This window comes from Hypanus sabinus, chromosome 26 (genome assembly GCF_030144855.1).
Source record: "Hypanus sabinus isolate sHypSab1 chromosome 26, sHypSab1.hap1, whole genome shotgun sequence".
In the NCBI taxonomy this organism is placed as follows: Eukaryota; Metazoa; Chordata; class Chondrichthyes; order Myliobatiformes; family Dasyatidae; genus Hypanus; species Hypanus sabinus.
Window position 1 is genome coordinate 36,274,937 of NC_082731.1, and position 24,063 is coordinate 36,298,999.

General features: G+C 42.5%; 1 protein-coding gene across 1 annotated transcript in view; it reads right to left on the reverse strand.

Annotated features, from left to right (window-relative positions):
• LOC132381439 (heterogeneous nuclear ribonucleoprotein L-like) overlaps positions 1-18,896 on the reverse strand; it is a 39,177-nt gene extending 20,281 nt beyond the window's left edge. The window contains exons 1-6 of the mRNA XM_059950841.1: positions 18,745-18,896; positions 16,463-16,584; positions 12,689-12,920; positions 11,014-11,101; positions 7,085-7,179; positions 3,364-3,436 (exon numbers count right to left, since the gene is read on the reverse strand). Coding sequence (XP_059806824.1) covers positions 3,364-3,436; positions 7,085-7,179; positions 11,014-11,101; positions 12,689-12,920; positions 16,463-16,584; positions 18,745-18,786 — 652 coding nt within the window. The 5' untranslated portion in view covers positions 18,787-18,896. The remainder of the gene's footprint in view (positions 1-3,363; positions 3,437-7,084; positions 7,180-11,013; positions 11,102-12,688; positions 12,921-16,462; positions 16,585-18,744) is intronic.
• Positions 18,897-24,063: the final 5,167 nt, after the last annotated feature.

Consider the following 24,063-nt stretch of genomic DNA (forward strand, 5'->3'; position numbering starts at 1 on the left):
AATTCCCTCACTTCACGCCATTGATGAGCGGCTAAAAATAGATAGTAGTCAGACTGGTAGTCACAAGTACATCTATGTAAGAACCCATGTTGAGATATTGTGAAGGTGTTTTAATATATTCCGTATTAACTAAATGCAAAGTATTGAAATCTCAGAATAACATTTTTAATGCAGCTAATTGGAGGAAGCTTTAGTATGCAAACCCTGAATCAAATCAAGCAGCTTATTGTTACTGACCAATCATGAACTGTAAAAAATTTAAAAATTCATAAGACTGGAAACAAGAAAGAACACTCACTGATAATAATGGTATCTTAAAACTATAAATCAACATCATACCAAATTCACAAACAGCTCATTTTAATAGTACACTACTGGCAAAGTAATAGTTTATTACCATGAGCTTGCATTTGTTAAAACCCAAACAGAAAACTACTAAATTTGAAACTTTCAGTTACACAAAGAGTTAATCAACTGTTCACAGGGAATAACAGGACAAATGTATTATAGAAATATTTAGTAATGCGTTCCCATGTGGAAATAAATTTAAGTTCATTATACTAAAAATTCACAATAATCATTGAAAAATCCCCTGAGGTGTGTAAGCACTTGAACTGCAGAAGACAAGTCATTTCAGAAATTCAAGCAGAGTAATTAAGCCAGATCTTACTAGACTCAATTCCCAAAAACACAGCGCTGACTGTAGTGTTATCACTAAAATTTCTATCGAACATTAGAGCACAAATTGTTTGTAGAATCCCTTTTTAAACTAAAAAGGTTCAGCTGTAACCTGCCAATTAGTCAGTTGCCTCAACAGAACATTTGATCTGTACTTTAAAGGCACTGGTAAACACTTGGAAATATTTTGAAATTATGAATAAAGTGTAATGTAACAAGTCTGAGAAAAATATTAAATTAAGATGGAATACTGATAGTAAATTGCCTCCAGTGATATCCAAGGAAGCAAACAATGCGGTGTATAAACATTTTTCCTATACAGTGAAAACCCAATTATGACAAGTACAATTCAGTGCAAGTAGCTCTCACAATGCAGTATATGTATTTAGATATTGCTGTGAGCAGATGTATAGAGATTCAAATATGTCCAGAAAGAAATATATCAAAAGAAAGCTTTGCATTTGGCTACGTGCTTGAATGACAGCTATATTATCACCTTGCTCACACCAATCATTAACTGCACTCTCTTCTTCCCCCCCCCCCCCCCCCCAAATGTGGCAGGACCAGATAACCAATATCACCAGTGCTGGAAGCTTACCTCAGTGTAGACTCAAGATTTAACCTTTGACTTTCAACCATTATCTAAGAGATTAGGGCCAATGTTAACAAAAACCTTTATCCTATAAACTGTCATTGAGTTAGTAAATTGCAAAACGGGCAAGGGAGTTACAAAAAAGACGAGTACTTCTTGTTCCTCGATTTTACTTTCTACCAAGCATTATAGCTATGAGTCCAAATTACAGGATGCATTCTGCGACTGAAGGTAATAATTTCGTTTAACTAAAATGACACCTGAAGATGCCTCAATGTCACAATCTCAATTGTACATCTGAAAAAGATGACAGCAAATATGTTGATTTAATAAGTGAGATATTAACACTTATTAGGGAAAAGAAAAACTTGAGAGCCTAAAGACTCCAGTGATAACAGAGAAGCATAAAAATGTTATTCAGTCTCGCTAATATTCAAATCTTAACAATGAAGCGTTGGTGCTGAATCTCCACAACTATACCTAATCCCAATTCCTATGATAATCAAAGTAACAAAGGTGCTGAAATGTCACGGAAGCTGTGGGACAGATGGCAGGAGTGCAGGGGTGTGGGTACAGACACACCCAGCCAAGACACCAGGGAAGGTCATTTGATTCCAAACAATTGGCTTACTGATTATTACAGAATGTCTCTCTGGTGCTTCTTGCTTCCTCCCCTCTCCCTTCCTCTTTTTCCAACCAGGATTCCCTGCTTCCTGCCCCCTTCCCACACTCAGTCCACAAATGAGAGCCATATCAGAGTCAGTTTTACCACTCACATATAGCACGAAATGTGTTTATTTTTGTGGCAGCAGTACAGTGCAATACATAAAATTACTACAGTACAGTGCAAAAGTCTCAGGCACCCTAGCTAAATATATGTGCCCAAAAATTTTGCACAGTATTGTATATAACCTGCTATGTAAAAAAAAAGCAAACCTTTATAAGACTAGCTTTTAAATTTAGTCTTCAAATCAAAAAGAGCAGGGAATAAATGAAAAATGGCTTCATTCACATAAAAATATACTTGGACTGAGGAAATCCACAGCACTATCACAGCTTCAATTTCTTCTCCCTTTGGGATGCACTAAGACTTTGAAAACACTATAGTTTTCACTTAAAGCATATGATACTCTTAACGTATCACATCGCTGACTATCTTTAATAAATCAACATGCAAAAGATTGGAACCGTAGCTGATACCTACACTAACATGTCAGTATTGAAAATATCATGGATTACAGAACAAGTTACTGACTTCAGAGGGGGAGGAGAGGAATGGAGAGGAAGGAGAACATTTCTTCAGTGAAGTTAAAATTAAAAATGGAGATAACTTGCATCTAAATATGTCCTAAGCTGGAGAAACTTCAGTTCCCAGGCATTTCACAGCCTAGAAACGTAGAAGAGTTTCCATGTTGCTAGGTGGAACAGATGTATAAGGAGAGAATTCCAGAGCTTGGCCAAAGTTATATCTGAAGTAGCAGGAATTAGGGAGTTACACGCACAAAATGCTGGAGGAATTCAATAGGCCAGGCAGTATCTATGGCAATCTAATCTATGACATTTCAGGCTGAAATGCTGACTGCAGTTTTTTTCTCCACTGATGCTGCCTGGCCAACTGAGTTCCTCCAGCATCTGCAGATTTTCTTGTCTGGAATAAGACAGTTGTTAACACCCAACAGCCCAGAGGCGGAGGTGCGGTTTCCAAAGAGTTGTAAAATGATACAAAACTGAGGGATTTAGACATACACGTTCATCTGGCTACCACCAATGGCAAGAGTATAAAAACAGTTCACCTTTAGCAAATTGGAAAAGCACCTAAAATGTGGACAAATTTAAGTGCTAAAATGCCAACTTTGTTCAAAAAATTCAGACTGACAGTTTGCATGTATCAAACCAAATTTGAATTTATCCCTATATTCTACGTATATAAATAAAACTAAGACATACTTGGCCCTGCACTCTAATTGACAATGGCTAAAGGTCAGAGGTTCCGATATAGGTTTGCAAACAGAAACAAATTTGAATAAAAGCAGGATGCAAAGATCAGTTGTGCAAGAGAGAATCACCGGCAACACACTTATACATGACCTTACCTGGTCTACCAGGGTTAGGGTTTACATAATCCCAGGTATCAGCATCATTCTTAAAGACATTCAGACGGGTTGGCTGCAACAGAATACAAGTTATTTACATCTGAAAGAAGTAACTTTGAAGTGACAATGGCCCAGAATTTACTGAGCCAAATTTCAAATGGTTAACAAAATCAAAATCACCCCAGGGAGGCTGATAATATGGCTGTTAGAATGAGGGCAGCACGGTAGCGTAGTGATTAAAACACTTCACAGTACCAGCGACCCAGGGTTAAATCCCCACTGCTGTCTTTAAGGCATTTGTACGTTCTTGCCAAGGCTTTTCTCCGGGTGCTCCAGTTTCAACCATAGAAGCAGACAAAACTACAAAACAATACAAGCCCTTCGGACCACAATGCTGTGCCAAACATGTACGTACTTTAGAAATTATCTAGGGTTACCCATAGCCCTCTATTTTTCTAAACTCCATGTACCTACTTCCAAGCATCTTAAAACTGTGCCCTCTTGTGTTAGCCATTTCAGCCCTGGGAAAAAGCCTCTGACTATCCACATGATCAATGCCTCTCATCATCTTGTACACCTCTATCAGGTCATCTCTTATCCTTTGTTGCTCAAGGAGAAAAGGCCAAGTTCACTCAATCTATCTTATTCATCCTTTCAGATAGACACAGAACATGACTTAAGAGGAGCAAGGAATATAAGCTAAACTGTGTTGCTGAGCAGAGAAATCTTGGGATCAAGTTCATAGCTCCATGATAGTGGCTACACAGCTCGATACAGTGGGTAGGAAGGCTCATGAAATGCTTGCCTTTATTTTACTTCTTTCTAAAACTCTGGTTAAGCCACATCTGGAGTACTCATACAGTTTTGGTTGCCCCACTATATGTTAAGGCTTCATAAAGGGTGCAGAAGAGGTTTACCAAGATGCTGTCTGGTTGAGAAGGCCATGTGCTGTCACGACAGGCTGGGGTTTTTTCTTTAGAGCAGCAGAGAGAAAGGAGCTGTTCCTGCCTTGTCTTCCTCCAGCCTGAGAACAAGGCATGTCCTGGGTGGTGCTGATCCTTAATCTCACCAGTTTCTGCATCCGACTTTGATCTTGCACACTATCTTCCCCAGATAGTGATGCAGCCAGTCAGAACGACCTCCACAATACATTTGTGGAAGTTTTTGACAGTTGACAAACCTAATCTCCTCAAACTATTAATGAAATATAACTGCTGTTTTGCCTTCTTCATAACTAAATCAATAAGTTGTATCCAGGTTAGGTCTCAAGAGATGGAGAAACTCAGGAACATGAAATTGCTCACTCTCTCCATTTTTGATTCCTCTGAGAATTGGTTTATGTTCCCGCATCTTATCCTTTCTGAGGCCCACAACTGGCTCTTTGGTCTTGCAAGGTTGTTGCTGTAGCAACACTCGATGAGCTGGGACTTCTATAAGGTTCACCAATTCTGAAGCACTTGTATTCATTACATCACCTCTATATTGTGACTGTGAAGCATAGTATTAACTTGCTAAGGTTTCTTCAGTTCAGCCTTTGCCCATCCAATAGAAGGAAGAAGGCAGCAAAAATATGTTAAGATCACTAAACTCAAAAGACAAAAGAAAGATACTGCTGTTCCTTCATTGTTGCTGAATTTAAAAACTGGAACACACTATCCCTTGGCACTTTTTGAATCCACTTCATGATTGCTGCTGACTGCTGCTGCTGCTCTGAAAAATCTCACCACCGTCCTAGCAGATTAATGCTTGCCCCGACAGCAATAGGCAAACCCTACTAATGAATAAACACAGTAATTAATTATGATGCCTGTCAGAAGATTACCATAATGCATTAGGATTTTGTAAGAAAGCTTAAAAAAATTCTTCAGCAGCCAGTTGCAAAACAAGTGATTGCTGGAAAGATAAGGCCCCAACAGCTAATCTTAGCTATAATTAAACCAGGCTGTCAACGTTCCTTGTCTGGGTTTGCAAAAGTAGAATATGGTGCCTCTCAAAAATATTCAGCCCCCACAACTATTTTCACATTTACTGTCTCATTTTCTAAATTTAAAATACATTGAAGTTGGAAATCATAAACAATGAGAAAGTCTGCAGATGCTGGAAACCTGCAGCAAACGCACAAAATGTTGGAGGAACTCAGAAAGTCAGGTAATTAATAAACAGTTGTAGGATTACTTTGAGCCAATCTAGAAAATATTGTGCATCACATCAAATCTAAAGAAAAATTCCAAAATAATATACAAAAAATGAAAAACCAGAATTAAGAGGCTGAGAAAGTGTTCATTCCCTTTGTGATCAATATGCTAACTTTCCTCAGGTGCAATATACAGTGCCAACTCATCCAATTTGTTAATGCAGAAGACTGGAGGATTATCTTTTTAAGAATAAATATGCCTTCTCTCTGTAAGGTCCAACAGCATAGACTTTCAACAGACCCAACCAAATGAGGACAAGAGAGCATCCAAGGCAAGTCAGGAAAATGATAATGGAGAAGAATAAATCTGGAAAGGGTGCAGACCACCTCAAAGGCACTGAATGTACCTGAGCTCAGTGCAGTCCATCTTGAAAATACAGAAAAATATGAAACCACAGCCACGCTGCCTATGTCAGGCCGCCCCTCCAAACTTAACACACAGAAGAATGGCACTTGTAAGAGGCCACTGTGATACCAAATCACTGAATAAGCTGCAGAAGTCAGTGGTCACAACTGGAGATGAAGTTCATGGCTCTACAATTTCCAAGAACTCGCACAAAGGGCATTTATGGACAAATGGCAAGGAAGAAACTAGCTAAAAAAAAACATTTCCTTGCCCATAAAGATTATGCAAAGCATCACTCAGAAGACACCGTAAAGATGTGGAAGGTCTTGTGGTTGGATGAGACTAAAGTGGAACTTTTTGATCTCAACGCCAAGCTGTACGTGTGGTGCTAATCTACTACTATGCATCAGCTGGGTAACACCATCCCTACTGTAAAGTATGGTGGAGGGAGAATCATGCTATAGGGCTGCTTTTCAGCAACAGGGACTGGAAATCTGGTCAGGATAGATGGGAAGATGAATGCTACTAGAGACCCTAAATAAAGACATGCTAGCCTCTGCCAGATAGCTTAGAGAGGAAGCTTGTCTTTCATCAGGACAACATCCCAAAGCACACTGCCAGAGCAACTACTGAGCGGCTTCAAATGAAGAACCTATAATGTCCTTAAGTGGCCCAGGACTCCTGACTTTAACTCAATCAAACATATCTGGCGAGACCTCAAGATTGCTGCCCACTGCCCAACTACCCCAGCACAGCATGAGCAATTTTGCAATGAGCGGGCAAATCTGCTCCATCACATTGTGCAAAACAAATTGACTACTGGCTGTAATAGCTGTAAGGGGTGGTTCAACTAAAAACTCAAAGGAGGATGAATACTTCTAAATTGCTGACAGTTTTTCAAGGTTTACAATTTTTTTTCTGGGCTCTAGTGTGGGGAAAAAAGGAGCATGTGATTCAGAAATAAAAATTTTCAGTAAAATTGATCAAAATCCTTGGTTGTAATACAGTACTCATCTATGTGAGTGATGGATTGGGGGCTGAATACTTTTTCCAAGGCAATGAATATATATGCATGACAAGTAGCTGCCATTAGAACCACATCCACAAATCCAAGGAATTTGGAAGGAAGAAGTTGGTGCTGAGGAGAGAAAGATACATAGCTGCATCCCATAAAGACTCACCTTTGCATATTCTATTTTCAAAGTACAACAACCAGAATAAATATCGGCACCATTAAGAGATGCTTTGGCCTTCTGTGCACTTTGAACAGAGTCAAATGTATAGCAAATCAAGGAAAACACCGTTACATATATATTTAACACAAACGACAATATTTTCAACAGCTCAATTACTAAACAGAATCTCACAAGCGGTTTATTTGGTAAATGCATTATCCTACCCTGCTCTTGATCAATTACTGGAAAAACTGAGTGAAATAGCAGTTGTTTTCAGTGCAAAGTACTGTAGTTTGGCAAGTTAAACCTGAACAGGACTTAAATGTAAATATAAGAGTCAGGGAGAATACTGTAGAACAGAGAGATACTGGAGTACAACTATAGCTCCATGAAATTGGTGACACAGGTAGAGAGGGTGGTACAGTGGGATGACACAATCCACCTGCATCAGATGATCATGGAATATGAGAAACAAACAAGATCTGCAGATGCTGGAAATCAAGTACACGCAAAATGCAGGAGGAACTCAGCAGGCCAGGCAGCAGTTATGGAAGAGTAAACAAAGAACGTTTCAAGTTGAAACCCCGAAACGTCAACTGCTTACTCTTTTCAATAGACGCTGCCTGCCCTATGAGTTCTTCCATGCACTGTGTATTACATGGAATGAGAGTTGAGGAAGATTGAGACTTCCAGACGAATGAGGAAGGCGGGTGAGGGTTCAGTGCCGACTGTCTTCCCTTTGATTGCTGCCAGAGAAGGAACTGTGAGCAGCCTACCAGTGTGTGGAAGCTGGGTAGGCCTCTGTCTTGTGCAGTGTCCTTCTCTTTCAGTGAAGGATGACATTACCGTGGTTCTGTTCTATGGATTGGACTGCAAGTTTATGGACAGTGGACTCTTTCAGATTTATGGTTTTTATATTTTGTGTTTTCCCCCATTCTTTCCCTTTTTTTGTGCAGAGGGGGGATTTGGTGTTCTTGTTTCATGTTGTGTGGGGGTTGATTCACTCTGAACAACTTTCATGTTGTTTTGTGGTTACCTGGAAAAAAGGAATCTCACGAGTTGTATATGAATACATACTTCGATAATAAATGAACCTTTGAGACATGTTACAGCTGTTCAAAACATTAGTGAGACTGCACTTGTGTAGACCTGTGGTAGCCGAACTATAGGAAGGACATTATTGAGCTGGAAGGGGTACAGCAAACATTCACAAGTATGCTGCTGAGAGTTAGAAGTGATTGAATAGGCTGTGGTTATTATCCCATGGCTCATAGGAGGCAGAGCAGTGATCTACAGAAAGTACACAAAATCTTGGGGGGAGACAAGGAGGCAAAGATGATTAGTGACCATTACTCGCTCTCCTCCTCCCCCCCCACCCCCCAAAGCAGGGGAGTCTGAAGCTCGAGGACATCGGTTTAAAGGACATCGGCTTCCCCCCCACAAAGGGTACTGTGTAAATGGAATGAGTTGTCAGAAGAAATAGTAGAAAGAGATACAATTAAGCATTTAAAAGGCATTTAGACAGGAACACGGATAGAAGAGGCTTAGAGGGAAATAGGCAGAACACAACAAACAAGGACAGCACGAGGAAATCTGCAGATGCTGGAAATTCAAACAACCACACAAAATGCTGGTGGAACACAGCAGGCCAGGCAGCATCTAAAGAGAGAAGCGCTGTTGATGTTTCAGGCCGAGACCCTTCATCAGGACAAGCTAAGGTAGCTAATTAGTCAGGCTGGACAAGATAAAGAGCTTGCTTCCAATCTGTATAACCATGGATCTCTTTGCCGGACAGGTTTACAAACAGATAAACTACAGTACATATCTTTTTGTTGATGTTCATTTGTCAAACCTAGAATGTAGGGTCACAGACCCCAAACCGAGAGGAGGAAGCCAAATTCAAGTGTCTAACAGTGCTCACCAGCAAGTAATACTCTGAAGGTGTACGAGGAACGATCAAATGGGAATGCATAAAGGCAAAGAAATGTAATTTTAAAGCTATTAAAAATAGACCAATTGCTTCAATTAATTTATCTGATAAGAAGTACATGAACTTCCCAGTTTGGGTTCTCTTCTACGGTTACTAACTTAAAATTCACGGGACGTCAGAGTTACTCACCCTGCATTTCAAAATCCTCAAATGTTCCAGATGATTTTACTCCTGTTTCCATTTATTTCTTTAAGTTATCTTCTGTTTATTGTCATACTCTCGCTGCTGCCTGCAAGGAGTCTGCAATTTCTCCCCATGACCTCATGGGTTTCCTCCAGGTGCTCCGGTTCCCCCCCCCACAGTCTAAAGACATACCGGTTGGTAGGTTAATCAGTCATTGTAAATTGTCCTGTGATTAAGCTTGCATTAAATTGGGGGACTGCTTGGCAGTGTGGCTCAAAAGGCCAGAAAGGACTTTTCCACACATCTCAATAATTATAAAATAAATATTACCATCCTCTTTAATAAAGCATGCATTTAAACTTGCATCAATAAAGTAAATGCATTTACTTCTCTGCTAACATCCAATCTCCCCTCCGACATCCTGAACTTGCTGCACCCTTATGGCTTTCCAATTTGAAAAGTCTAGAACAGTCTGTATATTCAAAGGGTATAACGCCAACATTTGCCACTTAATTTATAAAACAAGCTGTAGTATCCTGACAAGGCAATGGAAACATTTCTTGTTCTTTTCAAATCCATGATAAGAACTGAAAATGCAGGAAAGAAAGTCAGATACAGGTGTCCCCCGCTTTACGAATGTTTGCTTTATGCTGCTTCACTTTTACAAAAGACCTACATTAGTAACCTGTTTTCACATTACAAAGAAGTTTTTGCTTTTACTAAAATTTTTCCCATATAAATGGTTCTTTGCTTTACACCATTTCGGCTTAAGAAAGGTTTCAAAGGAACACTCTACCTTTGTTTGGGGGGGGGGGGGGAGAACACCTGTATCACCTTCACCCAAAACGTTAAGATGTTTCTCTTCACGGATACTACCTGACGTGCTAAGTGCTGTTTTGAAATCAATTTGCTGCTTTGCTGTTTATTGATTTGAAAACTCATAACTGCTGCTCCGAAGTGAGTAATTTTACATCGTCATCCTGAAAAGGGAAATTAACCTTCCACGATCCAAGAACAACCACCATGTTCCTGACTCTGTCTCATCTCGGACATATCACGGAACAGGCTCTCCTGGCCCTGCTACCATGCTGCCCCAGCAACCCTGATTTAACCCTACTTGGGACCTACCAACCAGTACATATTTGGGACTGGGGGAGCAAACACCAGCACCCGGAGGAAACCTACAGTCATGGGGAGAACGTACAAACCCCTTGCAGATAACGTTGGAACTGAACTCCCGACACCTCAAGCTTTAATAGCATCGTGCTAACCACTATGCTACTGTGGCGCTAGTAACATCCTCGTAAGCAACTCTTGCATCTTTCCTAATATGTGCAAGCAAAATTTTCAAAACTCTTCAGAGCCTGGTGATTTAGTTAGGTCTGAAATCCCTAGGGTTTGCATAAAAACCCAAAAATCACATTTTTGGCATTTGCTTGTCATACTGCTCACTTTTTTAAAAAAAACACTTCCTAACTTTTATCAATTAACCTATCTGGTATGTCCCCAGAGGATTAAGTGAACTAGTAATATAGAATGATAATGAAATTACAGCAATCAGGAAGCTTTTCAGCACTTCCCACACTTTAATAAAATTTTACTGTTGACATTTCCCACTTGGGTATCTAGAAGCATCTGCAATTACCTGACGGATCAGAAAACCATTAATAGGAACCAATACCTAGGGTGCACAAAGTTTTGCAAGAGGCTGACTACCTTACTTCCCCCATTCCTAATTTGGACGTATGTACAAGTTTTATTACAGGAAATGCTGATCACAGAAACAGAAGGCAAGGAGAAAAAACATGCACTGCAAAAGGATATTCCACCATCGCTTGAATTCCATTCTTTCTAAAAATCACAATCCTTTGAACAGGCCCACAGGGATTGCAGATCGTGTACAGAACATCCTGAAAAACAAGTAGTTGCAAAGAGGTAAACAAATAATTATGCACTGCACAAAATGAAACCCCCATAAGGATTGCAATTAAACATCTCAATTCCCTTGGAGCAGACATACAAGTAGGAAATCAGGTGAAATTAATAAACACATGAATGGTAGTGTTTAAGACAAAGATTCAGTTTTGTGCATTTAATGATTACCACTGAAGCCGTATATCAAGTAAGATTTAAGCCAACATTAATAATTACTGAAGTGTTCTGAGCAATCTTCTGATCTAGAAGCAGAATTATGAAGAGCAGGCTGAAGCCCACAGCTCTGTCAACGTGGGTTTAATCCTGATCTCTGGTTCCATGAGGAGTGCGGACATTCGCCAAACAAACTAGTGGCATCCTTTCACATCGCTGTCAAAGATCCCAAGGGCAGAATGAGCTCACTCATTTTATGTCTTCTCATTGCATGGAATAAGTCCCAACTAATGGGTGGAGGTGGGAATGCTATCAGTTTTATTTATTTGGAGATACAGGGCAGAATAGACCTTTCCAGCCCTTTGAGCCGCAATGCCTAGCAACCCCCGATTTGGCACTAGTCTAATCATGGGACAAGTTACAATGACCGTTAGCCTACTATAGGATACATTTTTGGACTGTGGGAGAAACCCATGCATTCCAAAGGGAGGATGTAGACACTACTTATAGATAACCTCAGAACTGATCTCCAAACTCTGACACCCCAAGCTGTAACAGTGTCACACTAACTGCCACGCTGCCAAATGAAGATAGTTGCCTGAACTTTGAAGCCTGCACATGAGAACTATATGGACCCATGAACATCAAGACTCCAGAACCCAATCATTCCATATTTTATAACGTTGCAGTAAGAAATAGCTTTCGCTGCTTAGGCTAAATAACATTGTGTGCTTGCAAAATATTTGGCAGGTCAGTAATTTAATCATAATTATAAAAAATTATTATTCCTTTAAATTGTGTGACAGAGTAAAATCAATTTTTGGCCAATGCATGTTTAATGCCCCAGAAGTTTGGAACAGTCAAGAAAACAAGAGTATGGCATTGAAAATTGATCAGCTTTTAAAACTCCAAGTCACAAGCACCCACAAGGTACTCTGTAGTCGACAATGCTCTGCAACAATGAAAAAACGTGGGGCATGAAGCTACATATAGGATGGTAGCGTGATATTGATACGCAGCAACCTCTCCGGACTCTGGATTGGGGATTACCAAACGTTATGTGGTTTTTCTTGTGTGGTCTGTTTTGTTGTGTGCTTTTTTGTGATATCATTCCAGAGAACGTTGTCTCATTTTTTTTAACTGCATTGCATTTATGGTTTCTAAATGACAATAAACTGAATATGAATCTGAAATAGGACAAAAAAAATCCTTGGAAGTGGTTGAACTCCTGCTGGATTTTGATAAGTGGTAATTGAACAAGAGCTGTGCAAGGTTTTAGGCAGCAATCATACTCTGCTTGCGAAGAATGGTAAAGAAAGGCTGGCTAGATGTTAACAGACGTTGGCAAGATGGCAGATACAACATTGAAGGCTAATGGACAGTATTTGCAAAGCTTCTGTTCAACTCACCGTATTGATAGGGTAAATTGGATTAGCGATGTTGATCAAAAGGACTTTGTTGCATTTGGAGTCGTCGTCATCCAGCCTGGCGATTTTCTGACTCGTGGAGAAGCAAATATAGGCCAGTTGGCCCGCGACGTAAATCGGATTATCTGCCGCGTAGTTCACACAGCTACACGCGCCAGCGATGTCCTCGAACTCCACCAGTGCTTGTTTCCTCCTCGGCATCAGCATAACGCAACTGTAAACCAAATACAAAGAGCATCAGAGGCACAAGTTCGGGGTGGTGGTAGCTGTTTTGAAAAAAAAAGGATCTGACTCATCTGTGAAGTGCATGGACCATAAAAAATCCAGAATGCATAATGAACACAATTTTTTGGCAGTAAGACTTCCAGCACTGATTTATTGTCCACACTGAGCATCACTAGATCAAGAACACCATTAATCAGCCCCAAGCCTCATCCTCCGAAACACACAGATGAGGCTCTAATGTGATCTAATAGCACTTGAACTGTTGCCTGAAGCTAATCGGCATTAGGTACTGCGGCTAAAACCAACCTACCTGCCAAGCACACAGATGCATTAAAACACAAGATTCATATGGGATGCAACACTTGCAGCTCTAGTGCAAGGGAATAGCCATTTCCAACAAGATTCTCATCACCTATGGTTGATAGCCAATGGCATTCGCAGCAATTGCGCTGCTGGCATTTATGACAGCAACGAAGGCCCAAGGATTGTTAGGTTTGTCTTAAGTCAGGTTTCTTAGCCTTGAGCTGAACCTGGAGGATTAACAAACCACTCTTAGTCTAACTGCTACCCTTTGACCTATTTGGTAGGATGACCCTACCAAGAGCCAAAGCACAAGACCCTGACTCTAGCCAACAAAGCCCTCCGGGGTCATTGAGGTATGCAAGCCTCCAAACCCTACAACAAGGTTGTGGTCCTCTTGGAGGGTTCAAAGCCATTACCTCTTCCTAATTCCCCACCAACACTTCTGACCAGATGACGAACTGAGTGATCAAATAGATACTGTAATTAGCAGATCAGATCCAGGACTGGCAAGTGGATGGAACCACTAACCAAGCAGTGCTCAGTATGACACGTATCCTACAGCTAATGGGTTACTTAATGACACCATGGACTCTTACAACTAAATACAATGGCAAGAGTTCACTCGCCTAGACAAATGTAGCCCCATCAAAAACTTCATACCATCCAGTACAGAGCACCCCATTAGCTAACCACTCTCTCCCTTCATCTGTTAACACCATGGCCACAGTGTTCATCTTCTCCAAGATGCTCTGCAGATACTGCAATACCACCTCGAATCCCTGAATGCTACCAATGGTCCTGTGGGAAGGCCAACTTCTGAGTCATCCCGATTTGAAATGCAAGAGAATGGCACATTATGAGCGTCAGCCATGGAACTCTTATCCTAATCAGAACTGTGGGAGTACCAATACCAGGACTGCCAGCAGTTGAACGCAGTGGATCACTGTCACCTTCACGGATGATTAAGTGAAAAGAATCTGTCAGCAATGCCTACAGCAGTAAGCAAATAAAGAAAATGAACAATTGTGCTCATTGCATCGTCCTGACCTCAAAGAACAACTCACTGAAAGGAACAGGAAACTTGCCTATATTTAACTGATTTGTGTTTACAAGGACAGGTTTCAATGAAGAGGCCCACAAAGATACAGCTCTAGTTGGTCTGTTGGGAACTCCAGGACTGTAGGATTATGAATGGAGCTACACACAGCAAGGTTCCACAACCGAATCAGGAAAATAAAGTTAATTTTGGGTACAGACATTAGATTGGCCAGAATACCAACTAATGCATTGGCAAGCCCTCACAGATGGTATTGAATGTGGTTTTGGGTCCCTTATCTAAGAAAGGATGTACTGACATTGGAGAAGGTTCAGGAGAATGTTTCCAGGAATGAAAAGTTAACATACAAGGAGTATCTGATGGCTCTGGGTCAGTAATAACAGGAAATCTCAGTTAACACTCAATACGTTTCAAAGACCTAGAGCAGGGGCTCCCAATCTTTTTTATGACATGGACCCGAGGTTGGGAACCCCTGACCCAGACAGACAGGATAAGGAGAGAATGTTTCCTATAACGGAGGAGTCTAGAACTAGAGGTCAGAGCCTCAGAATAGAGGGACAGCCATGTAGAACAGAGATAAGGAGGAATTTATTTGCCGGGAAGGTGGTAAATCAATGCAATTCATTGCCATGGGTGGCTGTGGAAGGCAGATTATTGGGTGTATTTAAGGTGTAGGTTGATCAGACCTTGAAAGGTAAGAGGGAGAAGGCAGGAGAATAGGGTTGAAAGGGAAAATGGATTAGCCATGATGAAATGGCTGAGCAAACTCAATGGGCAGAATGGGCCAATTCTGCTCCTACCTCTTATCATCTTATTACTTCCATGCTTGAATTTAAAAGCACCACTGAATCAATCAAAACTACCCAATGCACAGATGACTCAAGTTACTGTCTCATCCAGCAGACTCTGCAGGGCCATGCCAATAATTCACAGAAGTGTCAAGACTGACAATTTGCTGAAACATTTGGTTGGGTGTGAGGTGGGTGTGTAAAGTAACCATCTCCCACTGCAGAGAATTTCCAAATGGGCCAAGCTCAACATCCTAGACAAGAAACGCAAGCTTCAGGAAATTCAATAATTCAGGCTTCTCATGCCTGCATTAGAAAACTACCACTAAACAACCAACAGTTGCTGGACTGCACACTACAAAATGGACCTTGTACTGAAGCACTACCAACTGAAATCAGAATCAGGTTCATATCACTAGCATTATGTAGTGAAATTTGGTGTCTTTGCAGCAGCAGTACAATGCAATACATTGAGGAAAAAAGACTGTGCAAAGTATGTGTAATGCCCTGGCTCACATTTTTACTGTTAATCAGTATTTTTACTGTATGTATTTCATTTAGCAGTTCTGTAGGAGCAGTCTGTTTGGGTTATTGTTGAAGATAAGGAATGTGTTCCATCCAATTAGGAGGAGGTTTTCTTGGTGAGGTTGGCCTTGGGTTTTATTTTGGTTCGGCGGGAGATGAAGGGAGAAGACACTGGGAGGATACGACCCGGTGGGAGACTCATCTGTTGGAGATGGATTGCGAGCAACTTTCCGAAGGCAGCGTGCGTTTTCCTGTTGACCGAGGGCCCAGCGTGTGAGTGTCAGAGAAGTTCAAGATGAGCTCCAACTTGCGCACATTTAACTGCTTATTTAACATGGCCCCTTTTATTTTTGTTTTTCTTTACCCTTTAATTAAGATTTATAAATATAATACCTTTAATCGTATGCAGCATACTGTCTTATTTCATGGCACTAATTTGTAACAGGATAGCAAATTACAAATTATAAACTTACATACAGATATAAAAAAAGTTAAATTAAATTAGTGCAAAAATGAAAATAATAATAAAAAAAGTAGTGAGGAAGTGTTCATGGGTTTAATGTCCATTCGGATGGCAGAAGGAAGAAGCCGGTCCTGAATCGGGGTGGGGGTGTGTGTGTGCGCGCGCACACGCCTTCAGGCTTCTCTATTTCCTTCCTAATAGCACCAGTGAGAAGAGGGCACGTCTTGGATGGTGGGGGTTCTCTAACGATGAATGCATCTCTTTGAAGCAATCCTCTTGATAAGTAGTGCTGGATACCAAGGAGACTACTGCCTATGATGGATATTTTAGCAAAAGATCCAACATGATCATGATACACTAGATCAGGATTCTATTTCAAGTCATCTACAACATACCTGATGTTGCCAAAATCCTGAAGAGCCTCCATGAGGTCCACTTCCACAACTCCATCTAACAGGCCCCGGACATGTACCACAGCAGATGGCATAATCTTATTGTGGTTTTCTGATCCACCATCCTGCAATGAAGATGAGTCATGTCACTACTTCACTGTTAACTACTTATTTGAAGACAACATTTTCTTTGTAACCGAATTAACCATTCATTATGTGCTCATCCCTTTCAAAAGGATGAATTTGCTATCTTGTCCATTAGCACAGAAGACAATATATAACTTGCGTCACACACATCCCATCAATGGCTTAGCTGAACAAATCCCATAGACTCTCAAATATAAATAACTGGCTAAACCGGATTGTACAACAAGCAGGACTAATCTTGGTGATAAAGTTTTAAGGGAATTGGTGAGTCTCAGATTCCTGTAAATAATGGTTAAGGGTGAGTCTGTGTATTCTGGTTTGAGAATGGCTGCAGTTTGAGCAGCTGTTGTCTCCTGACTTTTCACACCTTTCAATTTTGTGTTTAAATTTCAACTTTGGGTTTAAGTACCGACTATGTCTGTAACTACAGTATGTTTGAATAATGTCTCACAACTGCTTCTTTTAGTGAAAATAAGGATGATAAACTTACAAAACCCACAAGAAGATGCCTCCTAACTTTTCACACCTCTTGGTTTTGACAAAAGGTGGAGATAAGGCAGGACATTCTTTATATTCCTTTCTTAATTTTCATGTCTTCTCTAAATTATTAAGTTTTGCTCTATTTGAGTAGCCGGAATGTCTATGGATCTGACTGTTCTTTTACTTTGAGGTGTTAAAATCAATTTGTCCTGCTGACTCCTTGTCTCACTTGCAGGATGTAACATCTGTTTTCTGTCTACCTCTGCCTGATGTGATTAAGTATTCTTTGTTTCAGACCATCACTGTTGACAGCATTCGTGACAAAGGTGGTATAAAAAAACTCTGTACCTCTGTCCTTAGACAGAGAGACTTCGAGAGTCAGACTCTCTGTGAGTGCAGATGGAATGTTCTCTCTCATAGCTTGCTACTAATAAAGGTGGAAAAGAATTAACCGTGGTACTTGTATCATTACATCAGGTTGATCACCGTTGACATTGGAAAAGGAAATACAATCTAATTGACAGAGGTGCTCCCCCTCACAAGTTAAAAAAAAGCCCCAGAAGCCTGAGATAAAATTGACCAATATTCATCAAGGCCCAGAAGTCTTAGATAAGATTCAAAGAGTCATTTTATTGTTAAAGTAGGCATGTACAACACTGATATTCATCTTCTCCAGATAGCCACAAAATACAGAAACCCTGCGCTGAAAGGAAAACGAAAAACCTCTCAAACCCCAACCCTCCACCCCTTCTCTCGCACAAAAAATACAGATCACCCACCCAGAAGACAGCAGTCAGATGAGAGAAGGCATTAAATTGACCAGTATTCACTGAGCCCCAGAAGTCTTAGTTAACCACCACTCACAGCCCAAGCTCACACTAAGAGTCAATTCATTACATCAGATTAAGAAACATCTAAACCACAGCCTGGGATAAGCCGGTAGTCAAATTATATTGGCCAAGGTAGATGCAAGAAATTATTTACATGTAGTAATGAAATTAGCATTAAAGGTCACACTCAAAAGCAAAGCCATGCCCCTCAACTCAGCAGCTTATAAAAGACAGCAAAAAAAATTACACACTACTGAAATGTCAAGTACAATCCCTGAATTCTTAGAATGGGAATAAAATCTGCTAAGGCGCCCCCTCATCGACATGCAAGGATATCCAAAATCCAACAATAGAAAGGGTCGGATTGGAACAATCTAGACCATGCAAATTATTCTCCTGAACGAGTCCCGTCCAAACCACGTTTTCGCATTCCAGAAGATCAACCTCACTCCTGATTTTTTAAAAGATGCAGCCACCGTAATTGATTTAACGTCTAAAGCAGGGAATTAGTTAACTGAAAAGCAAAGGACGAGCTAATTCCCCAATTTTAACGAATGCCATTAGTCGAGTCCGTTATCTAATAGCGCCCAGTAGAAGGCGGGCATCATGTGGGCACTGTCCCATCCCCACCGCCGCCGTTTGAGCGGCGGCCCAGCGCCCGTCTGCAACTCGAGGGCCGCGGACCACCTGCTGCCACTAGGCCTCAAAGCCCCTTTGTTCAGCCCTTCGCCCCGAGTCCCGGGGGAGGGGGTGTAACACCCCGCCAGGCACACCCCGCTGCGCCGGGAAGACCTGCCCGCAGGAGGGGATACGTCTCCCTCCACTCACCCTGTCGAGCCTGAAGCGCTTCGCCTGGTGCCTGCCCGCCATTCCGCTCCGCAACGAAATCCCGCTCACCGACCGCCGCCTTCGCACACGACCGAGGACAAAAAATGGCGCCCGCAAGCGGCCTCTTTCCGTCAGAGGTCCCGCCCCCCTCGCCGAGGCCGGGGCGCCAATGGGTCCGATCCACGCCCGTCATCCGGCATCCTCCAATCAAGTGGGTCGGAGGTCGCCCCTCCCCCTTCTGCGGGGAAACCGAATAACGCTTTTGGCGGCGTGGGTTTTCATTCATTAAATTCTACGCTGTAGTAAACTGGGGGTCGAAGATGCCTGAAATATTTTGGAGATCATCGTCGGCAGGGAAAGGAACAAGAGTTTGCTGGTTATGGCTGGAGGTATAGAGGGATTTGGTGGGGGCCGGGAACTTGGGGAAAATGAGTCTCTGTCCGGCGGTGACACTTCAACATTTTTCCCAAGTTCCCAGCCCCCACCGAATCCCTCTACATTTCCAGCAGAGTCTTGTTGTTTTTAGTTAAAAAGGCCAGGAAAGTAAGAAATAACTTCTGTGGGACAATACACCCTGAAACAAATGTGGATCCTAAGGAGAAGGTAGAAGATTGGAGGCTGTGGAAGGAAGATCTCCACTGAAAATCAGTGGCTCAAAGTTCAAAGTAAGTTTTTATCAATAAAGTATATCTATGTCACCATATACAACCCTGAGATTCATTTTCTTGTGGACATAATAAATCTATATAATAATAACTATATTATTATATAGTTGGCTGCTCCATGAGGCGAAGGAAGGGATTGCTGAACCTTTGGCTAGGATCTTTATGTCCTCGTCCATGGGAATGGTACCAGAGGATTGGAGGTAGGCGAATGTTGTTCCCTTGTTCAAAAAAGGTAGTAGGGATAGTCCAGGTAATTATAGACCAGCGAGCCTTACATCTGTGGTGGGAAAGCTGTCAGAAAAGATCCTTAGAGATAGGATCTATGGGCATTTAGAGAATTATGGTCTGACCAGGGACAGTCAGCATGGCTTTGTGAAGGGCAGATCGTGCCTAACAAGCCTGATAGAGTTATTTGAGGAGGTGACCAGGCATATAGATGAGGGTACTACAGTGGATGTGATCTACATGGATTTTAGTAAGGCATTTGACAAGGTTACACACGGTAGGTTTATTCAGAAAGTCTGAAGGCATAGGATTTAGGGAAGTTTGGCCAGGTGGATTCAGAATTGGCTTGCCTGCAGAAGGCAGAGGGTTGTGGTGGAGGGAGTACATTCAGATTGGAGGGTTGTGACTAGTGGTGTCCCACAAGGATCTGTTCTGGGACCTCTACTTTTCATGATTTTTATTAACGACCTGGATGTGGGGATAGAAGGGTGGGTTGGCATGTTTGCAGACAACACAAAGGTTGGTGGTGTTGTGGATAGTGTAGAAGATTGTTGAAGATTGCAGAGAGACATTGATAGGATGCAGAAGTGGGCTGAGAAGTGGCAGATGGAGTTCAACCCTGAGAAGTGTGAGGTGGTACACTTTGGAAGGACAAACTCCAAGGCAGAGTACAAAGTAAATGGTAGGATACTTGGTAGTGTGGAGGAGCAGAGGGATCTGGGGTACATGTCTACAGATTTCTGAAAGTTGCCTCACAGGTAGATAGGGTAGTTAAGAAAGCTTATGGGGTATTAGCTTTCATAAGTCGAGGGATAGAGTTTAAGAGACGAGATGTAATTATGCAGCTCTATAAAACTCTGATTTGGCCACACTTGGAGTACTGTGTCCAGTTCTGGTAGCCTCACTATAGGAAAGATGTGGTAGCATTGGAAAGGGTACAGTGGAGATTTACCAGGATGCTGCCTGGTTTAGAGAGGGTGGATTATGATCAGAGATTAAGGGAGCTAGGGCTTTACTCTTTGGAGAGAAGGAGGATGAGAGGAGACATGATAGAGGTGTACAAGATATTAAGAGGAATAGACAGAGTGGACAGCCAGCGCCTTTTCCCCAGGGCACCACTGCTCAGTACAAGAGGACATGGCTTTAAGGTAAGGGGAGGGAAATTCAAGGGGGATATTAGAGGAAGGTTTTTCACTCAGAGAGTGGCTGGTGCATGGAGTGCACTGCCTGAGCCAGTGGTGGAGGCAGATACACTAGTGAAGTTTAAGAGACTCCTAGACAGGTATATGGAGGAATTTAAGGTAGGGGGTTATATGGGAGGCAGGGTTTGAAGGTTGGCACAATGTTGTGGGCCGAAGGGCCGGTAATGTCCTGTACTATTCTATGTTCTGTATATGTAAACAGAATCAATGAAAGACCACCCAACTGGGATGTTCAACAACTGTGCAAATACAGAAAGAAGAGACAACAATATCAATAAACATCGAGAACGTGAGATGAAGAGTTCTTGAAGGTTAGTCCGTAGGGATTAGGAACATTTCAATGATGGGGCAAGTGTCCTTTTGTTCAAGGGCCCGATGGTTGGAGGGGTAATAACTGTTCCTGAACCTGGTGGTGTGGGTCCTGTACCTTCTTCCTGATGGCAGCAGTGAGAAGAGAGCATGTCCTGGGTGTTAGGGATCCCTGATGCTGCTTTTCAGCTTTTCGTGTGGGAGGGCTCAGTGGCTGGGAGGGCTTTTTGTAGGATTTTGCATTCAAGGGCATTGGTGTTTCTGTACCAGGCCATGATGCTCCCCCGAAGTCAATGTCCAATGATTGGGTTCATTGTCCGGTTGGGTGGTGGCATGTTCGGATGCAGCGGCCTCTTGCGAGTCAACCTGAGAGGGACAACCAAAAGAGCCTTTTTTTTCTTTGTTAAGTGTGCTTTAGGATTGTAAAACAATCTTGGACTCTGAGAACTTTGGGTACAGCATCGGCAAGCTGCTAGTTGATCAGAGTAGCCAGCCAGGGTGTCAGTGGAGGAGCTGCCTGCTGCTCGAAGGCATTAGGGTTGTTGCACAAAGACAACGTGCAGTGTAATGGCGGGTGATTGTCTTCGGTGGTTCTCTCGTGATCACGCGACTCTGTTGGGTATTGATAATGTAAGATGGCGCAGGCCTGTTTCCCCTGGCTGGTGGAAAGACAGGCAGCACGGGAGCTGCGCAGCCTCAAGTGGTAGTGAGCACTAGGCCTCAAGCCGCGGGCTTGCCTGGTGCTGCAGTCCAGGTGAGGAGACACCGGAGGCGGGGCAGCATGTCATTTGTGCTCCTTTGGTGGCTGGCTTCCCATCAGTGCTGCCCTCCCATGTTCAATCAGTGGAATGACAGGCTAGCCTGCGTGCATCTGAACACTGCTGGGAGACTGTACCAACAACCTGTAGGAAGTTCCTCAGCGTCTTGGACAATTTTTTTTTTTTTGCTTGCTATTTTGAATGTGCTGCGTATATTTTGCACCTTGGCCCCAGAGGAATATTGTCTCGTTCAGCTGTATCTATATATGGTTGTACAACAATTAAACTTGATTTGATTTGATTTGCCCAGAGAGGCCAAAGCCTCTGTAGGGAAGAGGTAAGATTGCCAATTAACCAAAGGAACATCCTGTTAGCAGGTTTGATGACAGTGTTGAAGTTGATCCTAGTGGGCGGCACAAGATTTGGAATTAGTTACAGTCACTGAGTCTTGGAACACTACGGCACATAAACAAGACTTCGGCCCATCTAGTCTCTGCCAAACTATTATTCTGCCTTGTCCCATTGACCTGCACCCAAGGGGCTCATCGATAGACTTCACTCACCTCAGAGCTGGACGGGTTCCGCAACTGTGGACTCACCTTTGGGACTCAGTCGTTCACCTTCCACGTGTCTTTTGTTAACTTTTTGTTAGTATTTACGCCACTCGATCAAGATGGTCAGCCCCGAACTGACCCTGCAGCCGCGGCCCGTGGCCAGTGGCACAGCGCAGAACTGGCTCCATGGCTGGCGTCGCCCGCCTCAGCGGCTCCGCGAGCCCCATTTGCTTGCCTCAGGTTTGTAGATGGCGTCTAGGAGTTATCAATTTAAGATGCTTAAAACTGGGAGGTTCTGGCGCAGGGGAGCGTGAAGCAGGCACGAGATGCTTTAGAAGTGTGGTTCCCTTCCGATAACTTCATGAACAAACATATTGAAACAGCCGCCATCTCCGAACCCCCTAAAGAGCCAAAGAAACGAGAGACAATACAGTTCAGAGTTCAACCGAAGGGGTAGCCAATCAGGACCGAGGCAAGCGAAAAGTGGGGGGGGGGCTGTATAAAGGCGAGCCCTCCCAGAGAGAACAACTGCGCACCGAGGCTGCAACCTCGACTGGTGATGAAACGTTAGCAAACCAAGTGCCGATCTCAGCGAGCACCGCAACATTTAGTCAGCTGCTTATTCAGGCCACGTCATTTAAATATCCAACCTAGAATCAAAATAGAGACTCCGTGTGTTACAGGAGATTACCACGGAAAAATTCAAGGATATTCTCAATGCCTCTTTGATATAATGCTATATTTTCACTAACTCCAGGGACTCCCTGGTCCACGACTGCCCAAAGGGTAGAAATAGAATCTGGGGTGACACTGAGAACTTGCAATCTCTGTTCAGCTGATTTAAGCGCCAGATTGAATTGACTTCATTACTTACATCCTTCATATACACCAGGAGTAAAAATCTTTACATTACCTCTCCTTGTAAATGTGCAATTTACAGTAATTTATAATAAATAGTATGAACAACAGGACAGTCAATATAGCATAAAAATACAGTTGAGTTAATCACTCCGATGGCCTGGTGGAAGAAGCTGTCCTGGAGCCTGTCGGTCCTGGCTTTTATGCTGCGGTACCTTTTCCCGGATGGTAGCAGCTGGAACAGTTTGTGGTTGGGGTGACTCAGGGCCCCGATGATTCTTCAGGGCCCTTTTTTACACACCTGTCTTTGTAAATGCCCTGAATAGTGGGAAGTTCACATCTACAGATGCGCTGGGCTGTCCGCACCACTCCCAGCAGAGTCCTGCGATTGAGGGAGGTACAGTTCCCATACCAGGCAGTGATGCAGCCAGTCAGGATGCTCTCAGTTGTGCCCCTGTAGAAAGTTATTAGAATTTGGGTCCCACATCAAACTTCTTCAACCGTCCGAGGTGTAAGAGGTGCTGTTGTGCCTTTTTCACTACACAGTCGAATGTACAGACAACGTGAGATCCTCGGTGATATTTATGCTGAGGAATTCAAAGCTGTTCACTCTCTCAACCCCAGATCCATTGATGTCAATAGGGGTTAGCCTGTCTCCATTCCTGCTGGTTCCTTCCACAATCAGCTCCTTTGTTTTTGCGACGTTGAGTGAGAGGTTGTTTTCTTGACACCACTCTGACAGGGTGAT